The 22,814-nt window shown below is 28.1% G+C and overlaps 12 protein-coding genes across 12 annotated transcripts; 4 read left to right on the forward strand and 8 right to left on the reverse strand. All coding sequences in view use genetic code 12, as the record gives it.

Annotated features, from left to right (window-relative positions):
* Positions 1 to 247: 247 nt before the first annotated feature.
* On the forward strand, positions 248 to 3,385 carry CYM1 (Cym1p; the record flags this gene model as incomplete). The annotated part of the gene is made up of 1 exon (XM_051763826.1): positions 248 to 3,385. One exon carries the CDS (start codon positions 248 to 250, stop codon positions 3,383 to 3,385), a length of 3,138 nt encoding a protein of 1,045 aa, XP_051619318.1.
* Positions 3,386 to 3,626: 241 nt separating this feature from the next.
* Positions 3,627 to 4,397, reverse strand: GLO2 (hydroxyacylglutathione hydrolase; the record flags this gene model as incomplete). Its single annotated transcript, XM_051763827.1, has 1 exon — positions 3,627 to 4,397. One exon carries the CDS (start codon positions 4,395 to 4,397, stop codon positions 3,627 to 3,629), a length of 771 nt encoding a protein of 256 aa, XP_051619319.1.
* A 332-nt stretch (positions 4,398 to 4,729) lies between these two features.
* Positions 4,730 to 5,932, reverse strand: SGT1 (co-chaperone; the record flags this gene model as incomplete). Its single annotated transcript, XM_051763829.1, has 1 exon — positions 4,730 to 5,932. One exon carries the CDS (start codon positions 5,930 to 5,932, stop codon positions 4,730 to 4,732), a length of 1,203 nt encoding a protein of 400 aa, XP_051619320.1.
* A 340-nt stretch (positions 5,933 to 6,272) lies between these two features.
* On the reverse strand, positions 6,273 to 7,763 carry KGF54_003261 (uncharacterized protein; the record flags this gene model as incomplete). Its single annotated transcript, XM_051763830.1, has 1 exon — positions 6,273 to 7,763. The coding sequence occupies one exon, from the start codon at positions 7,761 to 7,763 to the stop codon at positions 6,273 to 6,275; it is 1,491 nt and encodes a 496-aa protein (XP_051619321.1).
* Positions 7,764 to 8,432: 669 nt separating this feature from the next.
* On the reverse strand, positions 8,433 to 9,182 carry RRP15 (Rrp15p; the record flags this gene model as incomplete). The annotated part of the gene is made up of 1 exon (XM_051763831.1): positions 8,433 to 9,182. One exon carries the CDS (start codon positions 9,180 to 9,182, stop codon positions 8,433 to 8,435), a length of 750 nt encoding a protein of 249 aa, XP_051619322.1.
* A 312-nt stretch (positions 9,183 to 9,494) lies between these two features.
* On the forward strand, positions 9,495 to 11,615 carry KAR3 (Kar3p; the record flags this gene model as incomplete). Its single annotated transcript, XM_051763832.1, has 1 exon — positions 9,495 to 11,615. The coding sequence occupies one exon, from the start codon at positions 9,495 to 9,497 to the stop codon at positions 11,613 to 11,615; it is 2,121 nt and encodes a 706-aa protein (XP_051619323.1).
* Positions 11,616 to 11,645: 30 nt separating this feature from the next.
* Positions 11,646 to 13,613, reverse strand: KGF54_003264 (uncharacterized protein; the record flags this gene model as incomplete). Its single annotated transcript, XM_051763833.1, has 1 exon — positions 11,646 to 13,613. One exon carries the CDS (start codon positions 13,611 to 13,613, stop codon positions 11,646 to 11,648), a length of 1,968 nt encoding a protein of 655 aa, XP_051619324.1.
* Positions 13,614 to 14,327: 714 nt separating this feature from the next.
* On the reverse strand, positions 14,328 to 15,551 carry TAZ1 (lysophosphatidylcholine acyltransferase; the record flags this gene model as incomplete). Its single annotated transcript, XM_051763834.1, has 1 exon — positions 14,328 to 15,551. One exon carries the CDS (start codon positions 15,549 to 15,551, stop codon positions 14,328 to 14,330), a length of 1,224 nt encoding a protein of 407 aa, XP_051619325.1.
* Positions 15,552 to 16,211: 660 nt separating this feature from the next.
* Positions 16,212 to 16,952, forward strand: KGF54_003266 (uncharacterized protein; the record flags this gene model as incomplete). Its single annotated transcript, XM_051763835.1, has 1 exon — positions 16,212 to 16,952. The coding sequence occupies one exon, from the start codon at positions 16,212 to 16,214 to the stop codon at positions 16,950 to 16,952; it is 741 nt and encodes a 246-aa protein (XP_051619326.1).
* Positions 16,953 to 17,136: 184 nt separating this feature from the next.
* TIM22 (translocation channel protein) lies at positions 17,137 to 17,634 on the reverse strand (the record flags this gene model as incomplete). Its single annotated transcript, XM_051763836.1, has 1 exon — positions 17,137 to 17,634. One exon carries the CDS (start codon positions 17,632 to 17,634, stop codon positions 17,137 to 17,139), a length of 498 nt encoding a protein of 165 aa, XP_051619327.1.
* Positions 17,635 to 18,441: 807 nt separating this feature from the next.
* Positions 18,442 to 19,497, forward strand: KGF54_003268 (DNA-3-methyladenine glycosylase II; the record flags this gene model as incomplete). The annotated part of the gene is made up of 1 exon (XM_051763837.1): positions 18,442 to 19,497. The coding sequence occupies one exon, from the start codon at positions 18,442 to 18,444 to the stop codon at positions 19,495 to 19,497; it is 1,056 nt and encodes a 351-aa protein (XP_051619328.1).
* Positions 19,498 to 19,595: 98 nt separating this feature from the next.
* On the reverse strand, positions 19,596 to 20,708 carry PGA46 (Pga46p; the record flags this gene model as incomplete). The annotated part of the gene is made up of 1 exon (XM_051763838.1): positions 19,596 to 20,708. One exon carries the CDS (start codon positions 20,706 to 20,708, stop codon positions 19,596 to 19,598), a length of 1,113 nt encoding a protein of 370 aa, XP_051619329.1.
* Between the last annotated feature and the right edge of the window lie 2,106 nt (positions 20,709 to 22,814).

Consider the following 22,814-nt stretch of genomic DNA (forward strand, 5'->3'; position numbering starts at 1 on the left):
TTTGTTCTTATGACCTTTTCTTTTCTCTTTAATGGCCCTCTCTAAATTTAAGAATATGTATATTACTAATTCATAAGCCTGAATTTGCTTGTTTTATACTTGTGATAATCGGTGATAAAAATTAGTGAAAAAAAAATTATTAGGTCGAGTCATCCACGGTAAATTTTGCAACAAGTTTTAAAGAATAAATTATTAAGCTCATCTTTCTACACAAATCAAGTATTACTGCCATTAGGTTAATGAATAGATGTTGAGAGCCAATATAAGGCAAAGTTTGAATAAGCCAAAGAGCCTGATTACAAGAAAGTATGCAACATTATCATCAAATAATATTGATTTATCGATACTTAGGAAATATCCAGTTGGTTTAAAACAATATGGGTTTGAGATTATAAATACTCAACCAATTCCTGAATTTTCATTAGTTGCCGTATTACTTAAGAATGAAGTTAATGGGTCACAACATTTACATTTAGATTCTCATAATGATAATAATAATGTATTTTCAATTGCATTTAAGACAAATCCTCCAGATAATACTGGAGTACCTCATATATTAGAACATACAACATTATGTGGATCGAAAAAGTTTCCAGTAAGAGATCCTTTTTTCAAAATGAATAATAGAAGTTTAAGTAATTTCATGAATGCAATGACTGGTCATGATTATACTTTTTATCCATTTGCAACAACTAATGCAAAAGATTTTGAAAATTTAATGGACGTATATTTGTCATCTGTTTTTGAACCACTACTTAATTATAATGATTTTTTACAAGAAGGTTGGAGAATTGAGAATTTAGATGTCAATGATATAAATTCAAATTTAGAATTTAAAGGTGTCGTGTTTAATGAAATGAAAGGTCAATATTCAAATTCAATGTATTATTTTTATATTAAATTTTTAGAGTCAATTTACCCAAGCTTAAATAATTCTGGTGGTGATCCTTTGAAAATGACTAAACTATCATACGAGGATTTATTGCTGTTTCATAATAAACATTATCATCCTTCAAATGGAAGGACTTTTACCTATGGTAATTTACCATTGATTAATCATCTAAAAAGATTAAGTGAATATTATAAAGAATTCGGAAAAAGATCACCGAATAGAGATGTCAAAAAACCAATATTCACAACTAACTCAAAGGAGAATACATTCGATGTAAAAGTTGCAGGTCCTTTGGATACAATGATAGACAAAGACATTTCCGAGCAGTTTAACTCATCAGTCACTTGGAACTTGGGTAATCCATTAAATCCAAAAATGCAGAGTACAGTTTTTAAATGGAAAATTTTAAGTTCATTATTATTTGATGGTCATAATTCTCCCTTATATCAAAATTTAATTGAAACTGGATATTCAGAAGATTTTTCAGCTAATTCAGGTTTAGATTCGACAACTGCATTATTATCATTCACCGTGGGGTTGAACTACTTAACTGAGTCGAAAGTTCCAGAATTAGAGCCAAAAGTAATCGAGATCATTAGAGAAGATGTATTACCAAAATTAGCAGCAAATGACAAGTCATATAACAATAGAGTTGAAGCATTATTACATCAAATTGAAATTGGATTTAAAAAACATAAACCCGATTTTGGATTTGGCTTATTAAGTTCATTGGTTCCATCTTGGGTTAACGGATCGAATCCGTTAGATATACTAAGTGTTGAAACTGTACTAAAAGAATTTAAAGACGAGTACCATGAAAAGGGATTGAAAATGTTTGATGAATTATTGAGTTCCACTATTTTGAATGAAAATACTCAAAAATTTAAGTTTACTATGTATCCAGAAGAACAATTCAACTCAAACTTGAACAAACAAGAAATTAAAAATTTTGAAGAGAAAACTGAAAAATTAACTGAAGAAGACAAGAAGATCATTTATGACAGAAACATCAAACTAGCTGAATCTCAAGCCAAAGAGCAAGATGTAAATATTTTACCAACTTTGACTATTGAAGATATTTCCAAAAAAGGTGATTTTTACTCAATTGAATATTCCCCATTGATCAACTCATCAAATGACAAGGCTATCAGCAAGCGGATCGTAGACACAAACGGATTAGTTTACGTTTATGCATTGAAAGACATTTCATATTTACCTACAACCTTATATACATACTTACCATTATTCAACAATTGTTTAACTAACTTAGCGGGAACATCACAAACTTCAATAACAGAATTAGAAACTAAAATCCAAATGCTTACTGGTGGAATATCATTCAACAACAAAACAACAATAGATCCATATAACATCAACAAAATGAAATTACAATATCTGTTGTCAGGATTATCATTGAAACAAAATTCAGAAAGCATTTACGACTTATGGTTTGAGATACTCACTAAAACGAAATTTAATAGTGATGATGAAATGGTGGTGGATAAATTATACACATTAATTAGAAATATGGGACAGAATCAAATAAATAATATAGCTGATCGTGGTCACTCGTACGCTTGTGGATTAAGTAACTCAAAATTAACACCTGCTAAATACGTTGGTGAAATTACTGGTGGATTGGATCAAGTTCAATTTATAATGGAGATGAACAAGAAATTAGATGAACAGGGTAAAGAATATTTATCAAAAGAGATTTTACCGAATTTGAAAAAAATTCAACAATTTATTTTAGGTAGTGAGAGTCAGTTCAAATATAGAATTGTTGGTGATAAAGAAATCATAAAACAAAATGAACCATTAATCAATAAATTCAATCAATCAATACTTAAAGAAGAATCAACATCAATAAACACTTCAAAAGGATTAGACACATTACTTTCAACATTTGATTACAACCACCCCACAGAAAAGACATTAGTAAATTTACCATTCCAAGTAGGTTACACATGTCTTGCTAAAAAAGGAACATCATTCGCATCAAAAGAAGGAGCTCATTTACAAATCTTATCACAATTATACACGTTTAAAAACTTGCATTCCAAAATTAGAGAATCTAACGGTGCATATGGAGGTGGATTAAATTATGATGGATTGGGAGGAACATTAAATTTCTACTCGTATAGAGATCCAAATCCTATAAAATCAGTACAAACTTTTGAACAATCATTTCCTTACGGGTTAACTGCTGATTGGACAGAAAGGGATTTAACAGAAGCTAAATTAAGAATTTTCCAGTCGATTGATGCACCGATAAATATAGCTAACCAAGGATCAACTCAATTTTTCGATGATATTTCTGATGAGTTGAGACAAGAAAGAAGAGAGAATTTTTTAAATACTAATTTGCAAGATTTAAGATTAGTTACTGAAAAATACCTTGTTGATAATCCTAATAATTTGATTAGTGTTATTGGGAATAATGAATTGTTGAAAGTTAATGATGAATGGAAAATTAAAAATATGAAGTTATGATTATGACGCTGTTTTAGAATTTTTAGAGGGTTTTGAGTTATGTATAGAAGATGTATAGGTATAGACCAAAATATAACATGTAAATATAGATCTCAGGTGTAGCTCTTACGTTTTAAAATCAATTCGCATTACTAATTATTATTGAATAAATAAGCTTATGCATTAAGTATAAATTTTTTACATAACTACCACCCCAGATTTGACCATCATTCTCAATTCATAAACATTTCTAACTCCTCTTTCAAGCATTATTTTTCATTTCACGTAATTTATCCATAATATCATCAGATTCAGTTAGTCCACCAACTTTCCCCAACACTTGAGAATCTTGTAACATCATAAAGGGATTAAATTGTAATTCATCACCAATTGTAAACTTTCCAGTAGTTTTTTCATGTTGATTACAATAGTCAGCTAATTTGTTGATAGCTTCGTTATTTAAAATAGTTTTAGAAAATTTAACATTTGATTTAGTATATTCATGACCAGGGTATACTTTAGTATCTTTTGGTAATTTGGCCAACACGGAATTAAGTGAGTGGTTCATTTCTGCACCAGTACCTTCGAAAAATCGACCACAACCACTAATAAACAACGTATCACCTGTGAACACTGCTTTTTCACCAGTTTTACCATCTTTTACAAAATAACAGATGGAGTCTTGCGTGTGGCACGGAGTATGTAACGCTGTGATTGATAAATCATCACCTAAATCAATGACTTCTTCATGTTGAGGTGTATATGAAACTAATGGTGAATCCTTTCCAGCTATAATTGGTAAATCTGGGTAACGATTGTGAAATTCTTTATTACCGTCTGAATGATCATAATGATGGTGTGTATTCACAATAGCCTTAAGTTCGTATTTAGGATTATGTTGTTTCAAATATTGTAATACTTCTTTTGGCTGAGCTGGATCAATTAACCATGCATTTTTAGATTTATCATCTATTAATAAATAAGCATAGTTATCTCCTGAACCCCATCTCATTGGGATTGCTTCAATTTGCATTTTTCTTAATTGAGTGTATGTTTTAAAGAGTGAGGATTTGTGATTAAGTAATGATTTGAATAACATTCATTTATTAAAATGTCAATTGAATTTGAATTGAATGCAAAATTATTATTTTGTAATTTGTGTTGGTTGCTTTTATGGTAAATAAATCCGGTAAGTGATTTTGTGTGAGATTTTTGAATCAGTTTACAAATTCAGCTTAAAGAAGAATAAAGAAAGAACAAAAGTATCCGACCAAAGTTAGTTAGTTTTAATTCATTAGTTATTGATATTTTGATAAACCCTATACACCAACTCATAGAAACATACTTTTTGAGCAAAATTTTAACTTATTGACCCCATTTTTTAGCAACCATACCATCAGGAGGAGAAGTTTCAAATTCTTTATCTTTAGCTTCTTTCCAATTTGTAGTTAAAACTGTACCATTACTTTGTACATAACTTTTCATCATTGCTCTTCGAGAATCTTCATCCATATCCTTGTAAATATTTTGGAAAAAATCATTTGATCCATCTCCTGAAGCTCCAACTTCTTTATCGTCTACTGTAAATTTATTCCAGTTGATTTTTTTCTTGGATGATGTAGGGTAAGCCGGAGTTGAATCTGATGAAGTGGTTGTGGTTGATTGTGGTTTTTCTAAAGTTGACCATTTTGTTGGAGTTGTTTTTTTCAAATAGATTTCTAGTTTTGTTCCGTATACTTTATAAGATGATTCGGATGGATTGATCTCGTCAAATAATGGATCTAAATTGTAATTATATTCTGAATTGGTAATTTTATTTGGGAATGAAATAGATAATGAATTTGAATCGAATTTAATATCTAATTTATCTTGAGGTACATTTTTTGCATAAATTGTTATTATAACTTGTTCATTTGTTTGATACCAATCATCTCTTATTTTGGTATTTAATGGTGCTATTTTGTTGATTACGTCAATATTTGTTGATTTAATTGATGGTTGAGTTTGTGTGGTTGTAGGTTTGATTGATTCTTTTGATGCAGTTGCTGTAGCTGATTTTGGTTGTTGTTTTTCTTCTTCATCAATATCTAGTTCCTCGAGTTTTGGCACTTCTTTGGGTTCTTCTTTTGGTTGTTCATAATCTAATTTAAACTCATCATCATCATCATCATCAATATTCCAATCAGGATGATTTTTCAAATCATATTCACATTTACTTAACCACATATCCAAAGTAGATTCATTACAATCGTATGATTTAGCTTTTTGAAATTGAATTAAACTAGTTTTGAGATTTTTAAGTTGATAATAAATTAAACCTAATTTGAAATAACAAATTCCAATATCTGATCTTTTACCTCTTTCATTTGCGATAGTGAATGCTGATGATATATCTTTCTTTGCGTCATCGTAGTTTTTAAGTTTTTGATAAGCTGTTGATCTCTTGAGGTATGCTTGAAATGCGTTTGGATTTTCTTTTATTGCTTGAGTTAATGATTGAATTGCACTTAGGTAATCTTTGGAGTCTATTGATTCTTGACCTTGTTTGATTAATTTTTCTACTGCCATTGTGATTGATTAATGCTAGATTGAGATAGAATGAAGGATGGTCAATTGATAGTGATTTGAAGGTGTTGGCAAATTAAAGTTATAAATAAGGAAGGAAAAATTAAGTAACATAATTTTTAAAATCTTAATCATTTTTTTTTTTTTCTTTCAAAGTATCGAGAGAGTGTTTCAGATTTGATTTACCAAATAAAATTAACTACTAAGTTTAGAGAAAAATGAATCTACGTCTTATAAAATTTATTTTATTCAATTAATTAATTATTATTTATTAAATCTATATTGTAATTTCTAATTCTATACGATTCTATTGGAATGTAACCAAATCAACCAATTACCTAACTTACCAAATTCTTTCCCAAAATCCGAAATTACTTCTAGTCTCTTTATTCTGTCTCTCAATATTAGGTAACATAACCCAAAGTAAAGTCATCAAACAATACAATGTAATAAAAATAGGTAAGACAACAAAAGTTCCAAATCTTTGAGATAATAACCCAGTCAAAAATGGAAATAAAGCACCTCCAGAAGATCCAAATGCTGTCATTATAGTTAATGAAACTAATTGAATTTTTCTGGGTATAAGACCTGGTTGTGTTCCATAAGTCACTAAAAGGGGATAATTTGGACCAATGAATATACCAGCTACTGAAACTAATGTAGCTTCTGCTATGATTACTGGTATACCCCAAGTCAAACCAACTAAAATTATAGACACCACAGAAATAATCAACACACCTCTCTTGATTCCAATAAATTTATGTATAGGTTGAGTTAATAATAATCTACCAATAGTTAAACCAGCCCAAAGTCCCGAAGCAATATACCCGGTTGTCTTATGGTTTGAATGTCTATAATCTAACAAAAATGTAACTATCCAACCAGCTAATGAAACTTCTGCACCTTGATAAAATAAACAAAAAAATGCAATTAACCATGTAATGTGATTTTTCAAAGCTAATATCATGTCCAGTTTTTGAGTAGTGGTTGATGAATTTCTCAATGAGTTCAAGTCATTTAACTCGATGTTTGGCGATTGATCATCTTCAATATACCATTTTTGCAAATCTTCATCAGCAGTTTCAAACGACATGAATAAATTACCCAAAGTTAAAAGCATCAATCCTAACAAAATCAAATAAAAAAAATGCCATTTTATACCCTTATTAACCATACTAGTAGCTACCAAAGGAGATACAGTTGCACCAACACCATAAGTCCCATGATAAAATGCTAAATACTTGGATTGTTTATCTAATCTACTTAAAAATACATTACATTGAGCAGCAACTATCGCTGATCCACAACCTCCAAAAAAGAAACCAACAACAATTATAGGGAAGTACGTGCCACTAGATACAATCGCGTACATTATACAACTTAAAATTGTACCAACAAGAAAACTGTACCGCTTTCCTAACCATTGAATCTTATGAGATATAGAAGCAACTAAAATAAACCCAACAGCATTACTTACCCAAATACATGAAGTAATTGCATAATTAATACTATAGAAAGATTCAATATATGGCAAAAGGGCACCTGGTGCTGCATCACTAAATCCCAAAGTAAAATTGAATAAAAGACATGCTATAATTCTCCATCTATTTTTTGGTGGATTGGTTGATGTCATCACTTCGTCTACAAATGGAGTACTTTGTGATTCTTCGTAAGATTGTGTATCCCTTATAATCTCAATTGTAGTATCATCTTCACTTGATCTGAAATTTGGTGTACCGGGTGTTGCTGTAATTGAGATATCCGTATTTTCTGTCAAATCTAATGATCTTTCTGTTGATTGATCAATTGTTGCAGTAGAAGTAAACCTATTCATTGTACCTATTGACCTATTTGAGCTCAATTTTGTAATTAATCCATTATTCTTACTAATTTAAAGACCTATTTATATCCATTTTTCATTAATTTCTTTATCAGGAAAATTTCACCAAATTTTTTATATTCTTCCGAAAATTCTTTGAGATTGCGCTTTACTATTTTGTTTAACTCTGGGGTAATTTGATTGATTGTCATTATTTCAGTGTCATGGTAAATTAAGACCAGACAACAAGTTCAGTCATTTAATCAGCATCATGAGCAACACAATATTTAAACCAACTTTATGCGTGTCAATCAAGTAAGTAGAACAATCAGTTCCCAAAGATCTGATAAATCGATTTGAAGCTTTAGATCTAGTGATTAATAAAGCTTTTGATTTTTTAAATTATTCAAATTGTTTTTGAATTACATCAACTGTAAGTTCACAATTGAAGAAGAGAAAAAGAAAAGAAAGATATATAAAACATTTGAGAATTTTAAAATTTCAATGTGGGCAAAACTTTTATTAATTATAGCAAAAAATTAGTTTATTTGCAAGTTTAATTCAAACCTCACTACGAATCGAATAATTTGGTGACAATTAAGATGATGTAGCTTTCGTGGTATGAAAAATTCTTTGAATATATGGTATTAAATTTTGCATCTTTTCACATTTTTTAGTGTAATTTTATTCTTCTCCTCCAGCAGCTGCAATTAAATCCAAAAATTTTTCTTTTGAAACATCAGTCATTAATTCTTCTTTTTTACTGACTCCCATTTTAACATTATTTAGTTCAGTGGTAGTTTTAATTTGAGTTGATAAAACTGCATTAAATAATTTAACAACACCCTTTTGTGCTATTTTTTTCATACTTCTTTCTTTACTTAATAACGATTTAATATTTTCATTTGAATCTTCTGCTGTTGTTATTGGTAATAATTGTTTTATTCTATGTTTATCTTGAAATTGTTTCTTTTCTGCCAAAATGGCTTTTTTTGCTTTATTTTCTAATTTTTCACTTTCTAATTTTTTGAGAGTAATTTTATTTCTTGCTAATATTGGATCTTTTCTATCGTATGCTTTTATTTTAGAGTTGACAATTGAATTGAATGCAGTTGCGAATGATTCTGATCCATCATCTTTATTCTTTTTTTGTTTCTTTTTTAAGGGAAAACTTTCATCTTCTTGTTCTTCTAGTTCTTCTTCATCTAATTCATCCTCACTTGATGCATCTTCTCCACTTGATATATCTGCTACGTCCACTTCATCATCTTCATCCAAATCTGATAATCCTTCTAGATTTTCATCTTCTTCAATTGATTCTTCTGATATTTGTGGTGTTATATTTTTAGTTTTAGGTATTTCTTTAGTAACTTTAGGTTGTGCTTTATTTTTCAATATTGATTTTGGTTTTAAATTTTTAGTCGTCGGACTCATTATTGGCAATTGTGGTAGATTTTTGAATATGGAAGTTGGTTAGATTGATTCTTTATAAAATTAAAATCATACTCATCTAAGAAAAATTCATATGATAAACTTTTGTGTAATGGATTTATTTTTGATGTCGTGATTGTTGTTATGTCTCTACTTTGACTTTGGTGACAAGCAAATCAAAAGTAAATAAACAAAACATAATTTATTTCACTTCTAGAACATACTTGAAACAATTGAAACAATTTTGAAACAAATTACTTGTTGAAATTATAATTTCACATTCATTTTTAATATTCTCACACACTGTATATATAAATGTTACAGGTTCACGATGAAGGGGAAAAAGAAAATGATTATTATCATCTACTACTGAATTCAGTATCAAAATCACATTCACCAAATACACAGATACGGAATAACCAAATACCATTGCAAACAAACAATAGTTATAACTCATCATCTAGAGTATCATCACCTAATAAATATATCCAACAAAATAAAATGAGAAAATTAGCCACTTCGTCATCATCAAAATTCAAATCAGCACCAACTAAAAACTCACAAACTGACACTTACTCATTAAGGCAAATATATAATGAAAAACAAATGGATTTAGAATGTGTAACAACAAACCTAATAACAATCAAGAACCAATTAGAAACTCAAATCCTTAATAATTTCAATATTGAAAGTAAATTTCAGTACATTAAACAAAATTTGGATCAATTAAATAGTAATTTTAAAGATTTGGAAAATTTCGAAAAGGACTCGTTAAATTATTTAAATAAGAAATTTGAAATAAATGATCAAGAAATGATTGTAATTCATCAAACTAAGTTAAATCTAAGAAAAGAAGAGATTTTTAGTGATATCGATAAGATTTTAAAAGATAAAGAAATGAGTTATATTAATAAAATTGATGAGAAAGAACAAATTGTTAATGACTTGAAACAAAAATTGAAGTTATCGGATCAAGAAAAAGAGCATAGGCTATTGGAAATCAAAAAGGAATTTCAAGAAAAATTGAATACACAAGAAGCAGAGATTAATGATAGTTTATTTAAGAAGAAGCAGGAACTAGCAATATTAACTGAATCAATTCAAGATATTAAACTTAAAATTCATTCATTACAGAATATTGAAAACCCCAAAAGAGAAAAAGAATCAATTAGATGCACCTCAATATTAGATCAATTGAAACTAAAGAATAGTGAAAAACAAAGAGAAATGGATGAGTTAAATAATCTTACAACCCAAAAACGAAATCATGTTATTCAACTAAATCAAGAATCCTCGACCAGAACGGAAGAATTGATAAGAATGAAGTTTGAAATATCCAGAATGAAAGAAGAAATGATTGATCAAGAATTGAAAAGAAGAATTCTACATGCAAAATTACAAGGTTTAAAAGGAAATATAAGAGTATTTTGTCGTATTAGATCAGTTCCAGAAAAATCAAAGTTAACAGACATTGTATTAAACGAAGACAACTTAAATGATGAAGCGAAACAAGAATTAATAATATCAAAACCAAATAATGGAATTCATTCGATATCAACTACCAAGAACACTTTTAAATTTCAATTTGACAAAATTTTCTCAATGCACCAATCCAACGAGTATATCTTCGAAGAATATTCTCAGTTAATTCAAAGTTGTATTGATGGATTAAATGTATGTGTATTTGCATACGGTCAAACAGGTTCAGGTAAAACTTTCACAATGTCACACCCTCAAAATGGTATGATCCCCTTGTCATTAAATAAGATCTTCAACTATATTAGAGAACTAAAACAACAAGATCCAAATTGGGAATATTCACTAACTGGTAAATTTTTGGAAATTTACAATGAAAATATAATTGATTTACTAAATTCAAACTCACAACTTAAACATGAGATAAAACACGATGATATAAACCATAAAACTAGCATCACAAACATCACCACCACCACATTATCATCAATAGAACAATCCACCTTTATATTACAAAAAGTCAACTCAAAAAGAAGCACAGCATCAACTAAATCAAATGATGAATCATCAAGATCTCACTCAATTTTTATAATAGAAATAAATGGATTTAACAATAAAACACAAACACGGACATCAGGTACTTTAAACTTAATAGATTTAGCAGGATCTGAAAGAATTTCACAATCACAAGTAGAAGGAGATAGATTAAAAGAAACTCAATCTATAAACAAATCATTATCCTCATTAGGTGATGTTATTGCAAGTCTTTCTAAAAATCAAGGTGGTGATAATCATATCCCATTTAGAAACTCAAAATTAACTTATTTATTAAAGCATAGTCTTTTAGGTAATTCTAAAACACTAATGTTTGTGAATATTTCTCCATTAGAACTGAATTTTAATGAAACATTAAATTCTTTAAGGTTTGCTACAAAAGTTAATAATACTAAATTAATCTAGACTTTTAACATATACATTGCATTTTTAAAATTAAGATTCTATAGACTCTATAGACTTTATTTCTTTTCCATCAACTAAAAATTTTTCATTAGTATACCCATCACTGTTTATCAATAATCCACTACTAACTACATTTGACCAAATTTCTGGATAACGTTCTGAAGCCAACTCTGGAATTTTGACTTGTTGATCAGCAATATAACAAAAATTATATAAATTAATCAAAAGATCTTCATTAACTTCAAATTCATCCTCTTCTTCCAACAACTCAAAAGCTTTTTCCACTTGGCCATAATAAGCATATGCTATAATATATTGCTTGTAAATTTCATAGTTAGGTTCTAAACCAAATTGCGACAAATTATTATAAAATTTCTCCACATAATTCAAATCATTATAAGTATATGCCTTGAGTAAAATAATAGCACTTGATTCGTTGATTTGATTGGCCGCAAAAGCTGAGTTAAATAAGTCACGAACTTTAGAAACATCTTGTAAATTACAATATGAATTCATTAATATATTATTGAGCTCTAATCCTATGCTATCGATCGAAGTGTCCATTTTCAACCAATCATGGATTTCAATAACTCCTTCTTCATATAAATTATCTCCAAATTCTTTAAGAAGGTAGGAATAAATTTGTTTTGATGGGGGTGGGTAATTGTGATGACCGTGTAATTGGTTTAAGTCACACATTTTGGTGAATATTAGTAATGCTGAATTCCATCTTTTGTGTGAACAGAAAAATTTTAAAGTTGGTAAAATTGTTGGTTCTGGAATATTAAAGTATTTGTAAAGTTGAATGAATAAGTACCAATTGTTTTTTATTGTCGTGTCAGATTCATTTGATATGACGTAGTCATGGATTGTATTGAACAATTGAAGGTACTTTTTTCCGTATGATTTATCTATTGGTAATTTTTTTAGGTTGTTCTTGAGGTCTGGAAGTTCTCTTTTGAGTAATTCTATAGTGTCTCCAACTAGATTTTGGTCTAACATTTTTGAAGTGAGGACGTTAATTGAATCAATGTTTATTTGTTGTTGGTTTAAGTTAGCTTTGATTTTCTGGAATAGTGGAAACAGTTCTCTTATTGGAAGATTGGAGCATACACATTGGATTAAATCATTTAGTGTTTTTGTAATTGTGGGATTATTTATTGATTCTGACCAAGATACTTTTTGTGTTGATTCTTGGAATGTTTTTATAGCTTGATGGTAGTGGTTCTTTTGTATAAGTTGATCTAGGATGTGTTTGTAGATTATTGGTGTTAGTTCTAAACCTTCGTTTGTGTAGAATTCTACTACTGGTTGTATTAATGTTGGTAGGGTATTTGATATTGTTGATATTAACTTTTCAAAGTTATCTTCTGAGATTTCAAGTGATTTTGGGTGATTGAGTAGCTCTTCCTCCTTTATGTTTTTTACGAAAATTTTGGCTTGAAATTTAAGGATCTCTGAAAATTTGTCGTTGGATTGAATTGGTTTAGTAAATGGTGCTAATAATGACGAGTTTTGGAGTTTTAAGGTACATAATAAACTTTCTACTATTGATTCTTCCATATTCTCATTTTTGACATATTCCAAAAATTGCTTCTCTCTAGCTTCTAAATTTCTGACTAATTTTGAATTGCTTTCGTTAGATTGTTCACATCTATTAACTGATAAAAATTCCTCATTTAGTTTAAACAATGTCAACATTGAATTTATAGACAATGAAGTTATATTCACTTTTGAAAGAATATTGTTGATCAACAACTGTATTCTATCTATACTATACTCCAAATTCTCATAACAGTGTACCTCAGGTAAGTGATTCTCAAACAAAGCCTCTATATAGTCATTGAACTGTGAAACTAAAGTGTCATTAATTTTAAAGTTCACTAAATCCTCGAAATTTTTTATTACTAATTTATTAGATGATGATAAAAATGTGAGATACTCTGATATAAACTCATCACTGAATTTTACGCCTATTCTATTGTAGATTTCGATCATTTCGACTTTACCTTGCTTGGAAATGAAATCAAGTAGTAGGATTAGTGTTTTTGGTGGTAAGGTTTGTATATTTATTAGGAGACTTTTCACAATTGGTTCTAGAAACTGTGGTTTTTGTTTGGTGATTTGGTCGTATAGACTGTTGAATAATGAGATTGACGTTTGGAGTGGAATTGGTGATTTGGAGTTAGTTAATGCAAATTCTATTAGGTCTATTGTTTCCTTTTGGTTTTCATTTTTTTGTAGGATTGATTCTATCTTCAGGTTTATTAATTGGGTTTTGAGATTGGTCGGTAGTTTATGATCTGCTTTATAGTTTGCTATTTCATCATGATATTGTTGTAGTACTTTGTTGTTGTATTTTACTGGTTCTTCTATTATAACTTTCGGTAGTTTGATTAGGTTTTTTTGAGTGTGTGAAGTTGATGAAAAGTTTCTGTACCGTAGTAGTATCGTTCTTGGTTTTGGGTACTTTACAATTGAGGATTTGAACATTTTGACTATATAATCATGTTGCTTATGCTAGTTCTATTCTGATATCTAGAATGATATAATTTTAATAAACTTTTGAAAATTTTCAAATTATTCAGTAGTAAGTTTTGTGTAATATGTATAATGTCAAAATTTTTGTCTATAATTATTATTATATATTTACAAAATGAAATGTTCAAAAATCTATTTAAATAATCTATATTACATTCTATTCAATCAATTTTATTCTTTATCAGGTTCATATTCAGGTAAATGAGATTGATACTTTTTAATAGCCCAATTTTTACCAACAAAATTTACATCTGGATCACTAAAACCCTCAGTGTTTGTATAAATTTTCCAAAATTTTGGGTTTTTAAATCTCTTATCTTCACTATTAAATAAAGGTATGTTGTTTCGTATATCCAATACACTTTGTCTTAAGTAAGAAGCTAATGAACTTCTTAATTCCTCTGCTTTTGTACCAGTGCGTAATTCTTGTGAAAGATCAGTTGGATTGGATTTGTCTATGTATCTTGTAACTAAGTCTCTCCATTTTTCACGATATTTTTCTATTATTTGATCTGGTAATGCGTCTCCAATAGTCATATGGATTTCAGCTCCGATATTATCTGGTAACCATCTCTTGATACCTTTCTCTGCAGAATCTTCTGGTGCTACTTTTTCAAACCCGTATGAAAAAATTGGAACGACAACTGGTGCTCTAGTTGATTCTAGAATTAATCTAGATACTCCCCATTTAAAATATCTCATTGAATTTTGATGTGGTTCTTGTAATTGCAACACGAATCCTTCAGGGAAAACGTGAAACCATGAAGTTTTTGATCTTATGAATGGGTTTTTGGACATTAATACATTAGTTGATTCAGGTGTTGGCTTAATGAATTTAACTAACTCTGTATTTTGTTGATTATGATAATTATTTACAGTTTGTAAAATATTTGGTTTTTGTTCTTCTTTGACACCTGGTGTAAATTCCAAATCAAGCGTATCATCAGGACTTAATATTCTTATAGCAGCATCTAAAGATTCTTGAAATGGACCCTCTCCAAATCTTTTTGTCCCCAATATTTTCCCCAAATTAAAAAACCAACTTTGTAAAGCATTTGAAAAACATATATTATGAGCACCAAATCCCCATCGTATAGTATCAATATCTAAATGATATCTCCAAGGTAAAGCAGCATAAAAAGCAGGATCATCAACTACTGACATATGGTTCATCACCGTCAAAAGTCCTCGATTTTCTTCTCGAGCTTTTTGTAATGCATGATCTAGTTTTTCTATATTATGTATAAATGGCTTGTATAATGTATTTAGTATTATTTTTGTACCTGTTATCATCATAAGACAAGTTGCGTGAGATGCAAAATTCCATGATGGATTTGTTCTAGGGTATTCTGTTAGGAAATCATCTCCTCTTTTCAAAACATCTTGAAAGGACATTCCATGTGATTGATGATTGGTTAGTTTGAGCAGATATTGTTATCTACGAAAAGTAGTAGTAACTATTGATGTTTTGATAAGTTAATTGCTATAAAATATGGGGTAAATTTATAATGATCATTGGAGAAATTTGTGAAGTTTGTGATATTTTTCTATGATGAATATTTGGTAGCAACCTAGTCCTATAATTTTAGATCCATGTGGGTAAATTGAATAATTGGACCAAGACTAAACTAAAAGTGATTGTTTCACTTTATCAAGTGGACATTGAAGATTTTCTATAAAATAGTATTCACTTTCCGTTTTGTGTCTTGTAATATTTAGAGAGTAGATCCCAAATAAACTTAAGTAAATCTGACATTTTAAATTCATTTATTATTTGCTGAGTATAGGATTGACCAGAATAGTTGCTGAAATGAATTGGCTTATTCAAACTTATTGAGCCAATAGATATAATTTTTTCCTGCTCATTAAAAATTAAATAGTTGATGGAAGAACTTGTTAAAATTTGAATCAGTTTCAAAATTTCAAAACTCGAAACAAAAAAAAAAAACAAATTATCTTGAAAAAATAAAAAATGTAAACAAACCCAAAACTTAACTTTTGATAAAGATAAAACAAGATCAAGACAGAACATTCAATATTATAGACAATGTTAATATGAAAAAAACAAATTATACAGCATCACATTACAAATCAGATCACATAAATCTAGGAGATCCATTACCACTAACTTATACTCCAACAAGAAATCAATCTACAAATAAATTTAATAAATCCAAAATAAACAATGAACCACTACAGCAACAACAAAGATCCTATATGAATCAGCCAATTAGAAAAATATTACCTATATTAAATAATATAAGTCATTCTTCATCTTCACAAAGTAATGTACAACGACGAAATATAAGTCCTAGACCAATTATTCAAAAATCACAACAACAATCACATCAAGACAACAAAAGTGTTGAGAGAATCCAGAATAAATTATCTAAACTACTTGATCATTTCAATCAGTACTATGAGACACTTGCACTATTACAAGACACAACAAACATAGAATTAATAGAGTTAAAATTAAATGAAATTGATCAGATCTTGGTGGAATTAGATCTACTGGATCAAGAACTCAATATAGATAGTGAAATCTTGAGGCTATCAAAAGAAGGGATAGATGGTGAAGATTCAAGTAAAATAAACAAATTATTTCAAGACCTAGATTTTGTGAAAACCAAGATACAAGAGAAAAATCAGTCCAGTCTACTAAATCAATTTACAAGTTTCATACAGCACAAAAAATATTGGGTACTAAATTTCACTTTGTTTTTAATAGTTTTTTTCATTACTTCAATTTATGCATCTGATTTTAAGTATAATTATTGTTATTATTTTTGTTAACCTACCACCACATTATAACTAGATACATTACAACATTATCATTAGACAATTTCAGAAAATCAATTACTTAACTGTATTATTAAATAATTTGTATCAATACTAATATACATTAATTTTTATTTACAAGTATTACCAATTAATACATCTACATCTATATTTTGTATCATTTTTTTTACTTAGTTAATCATAAATCATAATCATTTTTAGGAGGTTTAGCAGCATCACTATGTAAATACATATCAATAGCCAAACTAAAAGCTGCAAATCCAGCACATCCAATAACAACAGCTTGTGGTCCGGCTTTAATAGCTAATCCAGCTCCAGTTATACAACCAGCACTTACACCATTATATATATCATGTTTTGCTCTAAAACTTTCTATAGTACATTCAACCCCCGAGTAAACCATACCTATATATCCGAAATTTTTAGCAGAACTATATGATCTTTTAGCCATATCAGAAAATTGTAATTTCATTTGCTGTTTAAATGGTAAATCTGATATATGTTTTACTGCATCTGTCCCCACAGGTACATCATAAGCCATTGATGCCATAAATAATCCAAAAAATCCACCTAATGCAAATCCACTAACTCCTGCCATTGCTGTTTTTCCAGGACATGATTGCATAAAATTCACGAATTGTTTTGCTCCTTCTTCTGCTTGTTCTTGTTGGGTCATTTCTTGATATGATTTCTTTTGGGGTTGATTTGCTTGATATACTCCCCACTGACTCATTTTGACTACTATGATTTATATGATATATGTGCTGTCGTGTTGAAAAATGTATAAGTTTAGGTATGGTCAAAATTTAAGCTATGTGTACGATATTATTGTTGGTAACGTCTAGTAAGTAATTGATAGTTATATTGCATATAAGAATGTGATATCTGATATTTGAAATTTTTTTAATCTCCTTCATTGTCGTGTTTTGTATTTTTATGTCATTATAGACTTGGAGTCACTATTTTGAAAATAACCACTATAGATTATGACAACACCAACTAAAATGGTGTCCCTAATTGTACACAGCTTGTTGGTATGAAATTGTTGTAAGATAGTTTTAACTGGCTTTGATCTATTTTTGATTCTAGTGTTAAACATCCGTAGCAAAATTGAATAGTGACATCAATATCGATTTCATCATCGAAAATCATTTACGAGATGCACCTTTCGAATTGAAAAAACCGTTAAAATGCAGTTCCATTTATCATTGAGACCTATTTTAATATAAATTTGATGAGTAACACTATACTAATTTGCTGTTGATCTGATGTAATTTGTGTAATACTAAAAATGAAATTTCCCCATAATATTGCTTTTTTTGCAGCAAAAAAAAAAAGGATATTGCTACATTACTAATTATGTTATTCTTACGTGTATCACATTTAAATATCATTCAATATTTTGTCAATTCGATTATTTAAACAAATTAGAATCTCAATTAGATATTTCAAACCCATTACTATTTTCAAAAATCAATTCAAAATGGGAGCAATCACAAGATCAAATAAATCAGGAGATAAAACAGCAGAAAACACGTCTCAAGTATATACATTAACTGATATTCCAAAAGATATTAATTTAAAATCAAAACCAAATAAAGTTACTAAACCAAAATCTAAAACTAACCCCAAAGCTCCAAAAAATCCTGAAAAAATATTAGAAAAATCAAAACCCTCAATTGAAAAATTTTTGGATCATGAAAATATTCCAAAAGATTTGAAATTACCAAAAGAATTTACTGAATATCATACACCAGCTTTTATTGAAGGTTTAAATTTTGTTATACAAAAAGATCCAACATTATATCCAACAGTAGTTAAGCAAAATTTTAATGGGTTTGGATCAAAAGAATTTGATAAAAAATTACAAAATTCTGATTCTGATAAAATCCATTTATATTGGTATAGTTTAATAAGATCAGTTATAGCACAACAAGTAAGTGGAGCAGCAGCAAAATCAATAGAAAATAAATTTAAAAATTTATTTAAAGATGATGAAGTACCAACTGCTGAAAAAACTAAAAATATGTCAGATGAAACTTTAAAAAGTGCAGGTATATCAGGTCCCAAGATAAAATATGTAAAACATATAAGTGAAGTTTTCACAGATTCAAATAGTAAATTAACAGATACTTCATTTTATGCTAATGCAACAGTTGATGAAATTTATGAAGAAATATGTAAATTAAAAGGTATTGGAATATGGTCAGCTAAAATGTTTGCATTGTTTACATTAGAAGAAAATGACGTTTTTGCAGAAGATGATTTAGGAGTAGCTAGAGGAATGGCCAAATATTTGGAACAAAGACCAGAAACTTTAGATGAAGCTAAAAAGGAATGTGATAAAGATGAATCCAAAAAAAAGGATTTAAAAAAGAGATCTAAATTTTTTAATAAAGAAGATTCAAAAAGAACTTGGAAACCAATTCATGATGTTTATGTTTTACATATTGCTGAACAATTTAAACCTTTTAGAAGTGCTTTTATGATGATTTTATGGAGATTGAGTTCAACTAATGTTGAAGCTTTAGAAATTTAGAAAAAAATAGAAAAAGTTTTGTATAGTTCTTGTTATTCGTTGTTTTTTTATATAATTCTTAGTATCGTTGTTACTTATATAAGTTGTTAGAGTATTTCTTATATTACGTTAGACCATATACAATCAACACAGGACACGAAGAAGACGAACAACACCCAAAATTCTAATCTGATTAGTGAGCCATCATTAGATTTCATAATATCTTCACCACCAATACTAATAACTTTCGGTTTTTTTGAAATTTCATCTTCTTTTAATTTATTTAATTCTTGTTCAATTTCAATTAATCCATAATCTAAATTTTTAAATTTTAAAAAATTTAAATCTGATTCATTAAAATTTTGTTCTTTTACTAAATATGATATAAATTCATTTATATCAATTTCAATTTCTTGATTTATATTTTTTAAATAATTTTTCTTTTGTTGATATTGTTGTGGTGGTGGAGAAGCTATTAATCTTACCCATTTTTTAAGATCTTTTGGGTTATTTAATGAATCTTCATATTCTGTTATTTTGGATTTTAATCGATGATTATTTAATGATGATCTTTTTGGTTGTTTTTGAGTTTGTGATTTTTTAAATTGTAGAAATTCTTTTATCCATGATTTATTTGAATGGATTGTTGGAATTTGTGAAGTTTGAGGTGATTCAACAGTAGGTGCTGTTGAAGTTGCTAAAACAGCAATACTGACCGATACTGAATTATAATTTATAGTGGTTCTTGTAGTTTGATTAGTGTGATCATCCTTTAATCTCAAATCCAGATTGAGTTTGACATCTTCTTCATCATCTGTGTCAATTTCAAAAAAATCAGATTCAGAACTAGTTTCAGTAGCATAAGTGATAGAAGAAGTAGTTTCCACATTGACCAACCCAGACTTCAAATTACTTTTTCTAAATAAAGACTTTAATTTATTTGTATATTTTTTAGTTTCAAAAGGTCTTAAAGGAGGTGGTGGTGAAGATTCCTTAATCTTAGATTGTATAAAACTTTCTCTTAAATTAATTTGATTTGGTCTAACTGGGATTTCTAAATTTTCTTGTAATTCCAAAGGAACTAATTTTTTAAATTTTGATTTTAAAACTTGTTTTGGGTTTTCTATTTCTTGATCATTTACTATTAATTCGAATTGAGTTGTTGGTGTTATTAGTAGGATTAATAAATGAAGAAATAATAAATTGATTGATACTACGCTTTTGTACTTCATTGTGATTGTGACTAAGTGTTTTCGTTGTGAAACAATCTTTGAGTATGTGTAATTAATTAACTTGATACCTTTTTTTTTGTTTTTGTATTTCTTTGTTATTTTTCAATTCAAATATTTTGCAACCAAAATAGATTAATATAAGCGGTTACACAAAATTGAAAAAATTGTTTATTAGCCATATTTGTAAAGAATTTAAACCAAACGAGATAATAGACAAAACTATACGATACTAGACCTTACATTAGCTCACTGTCTGGCTAATTGATTTAACCCGAACGAAGAAAAAAATTATGTCAATAAAAGAACAAAATGTAATAGAAACTTTTGCACCTTGCATCACCTGACTTGAATTTGCGTACTATTGTAGGAAAAGTATCGGAGCTTTAAATAATAGCCGTCGATTGTCTCATTTTACGCAAAACCTCGAAACATTTTTTATTTTAAATAAGAAATTGTACATCGAACTTTTTGATCGGATATAAAAACAAACTTCAAGAATCGATTTTATATTCTTTTTTTTATGCAAGGCTGGTTATGAATTTTTTACTGATTTGCGGCTAGATATTTAAAATGGAAAGAAAATCGACTTTTACAGAATGAATTTGATTAGTTGAAAAAATTAAACTTATGTCAATAAACATACTCTGTATAATTCACCAAATAGTTGCTAACAATCTCAATACGTCTGAACTACAAGTAAAACCTCTTTGTTTGTTCATTATTAAAATTTGTGAAACTATTACTAATTACTATATCATCAATGGAAGTAAGAAGCTTGGAGTGGTCATTTTTAATAACGAAAAAGCTTAAATTTAGATGCTTCAGTTAAGTAATAAAGTTTTTCAAATGCCAGCAAAGTAGTTAAGTAAAAATTGTTTCAAGTTGGAATTTTTTGACAAGATATACTTTTCTCCCATTATGAATCTTGTAAGTAGTAACGTAAGTAGTAAAGTAGAATAAGACATCTCGTTTTAATTTGTCTCAAATATTCTTAATCAAATCAAAATCAATATAGTAAGGAGCAAACAATATAGGCTAAATTTGTTGTTGTCTCAATTAACTAACCCCTTAGCAAACTAAAAAAAATATTTTGGTAACAAAGAACAACTACAAATTACACAAATTTGTTCAAGTTGCATTTGATATTTTATTTATTGACTTCACTAGCTTATCAAAAATCATGAAAAATTGAAGATACAAAACTTAAATTTGATGAAATGAAGGAAACAAAGAAACAATAAATTACAAGAATTACCATCGATAGTGGAGTGAAAACAAAAAGATCCTTATTTTTTAAAGGTCTCAATATAAATATAGTAATTTTATTTATTTTAAACTACTTGAAGAAACAACAACAATACAAGATTTAATATATGTAGAAACAAAGCATAACAGAATCTAATTATAATATTTTTTATTTAATAAAGTAAAAAAAAAGATTTATAGAACTTCTAATTTCAATTTGGAAAAGATTTACAATATTCTTACATTATATCAAAATTAAAATTAAAAAAAGTTTGTTTATACTTTACAACAATTTTTTTATAAAGCTAAATATATCTTCAATAAAACAAATTTGAAGATGAGGATAACTTGATCAGAGAACTTGTATTGATTAATGACTTTATAACTTTTTAATTGATAATTTAAACATCGATCTGATTGAACTTCTTGATTTAAATTAGGAAATATTCTATTTTTGTGGTACCTTAAAGTTATTATTATACAGGGGTAAATATTCTATAACTTATATACAGGATTACTCTTATATTTATTTATCTTCTATATTACATAATCTATTATGTAATCTATATGCTGATTATTACGTAATAATATAATAATCATAATAATAAATAAAAAATGAAGTATTTTTTAAATTTTAATTTCCATCAATTGATATTTTTTTTACAACCAATTCGTTTTTTAAATAATCAAATATTTTATTATTCAATTCAGTTCTTTATATTTTATATGGATCAATACTAATTAATTAATCAACAAATAGCTACTATTAAAAAGAAAACACGTCTTAAAAGACTTCTTACTATATATTCATTCGTTTAATTTTATTATATTATATTATATTACAAAATTTTTTTAATTTTT

Source organism: Candida jiufengensis (genome assembly GCF_024610255.1).
Source record: "Candida jiufengensis strain CBS 10846 chromosome Unknown scaffold2, whole genome shotgun sequence".
Classification (NCBI taxonomy): Eukaryota; Fungi; Ascomycota; class Pichiomycetes; order Serinales; family Debaryomycetaceae; genus Lodderomyces; species Lodderomyces jiufengensis.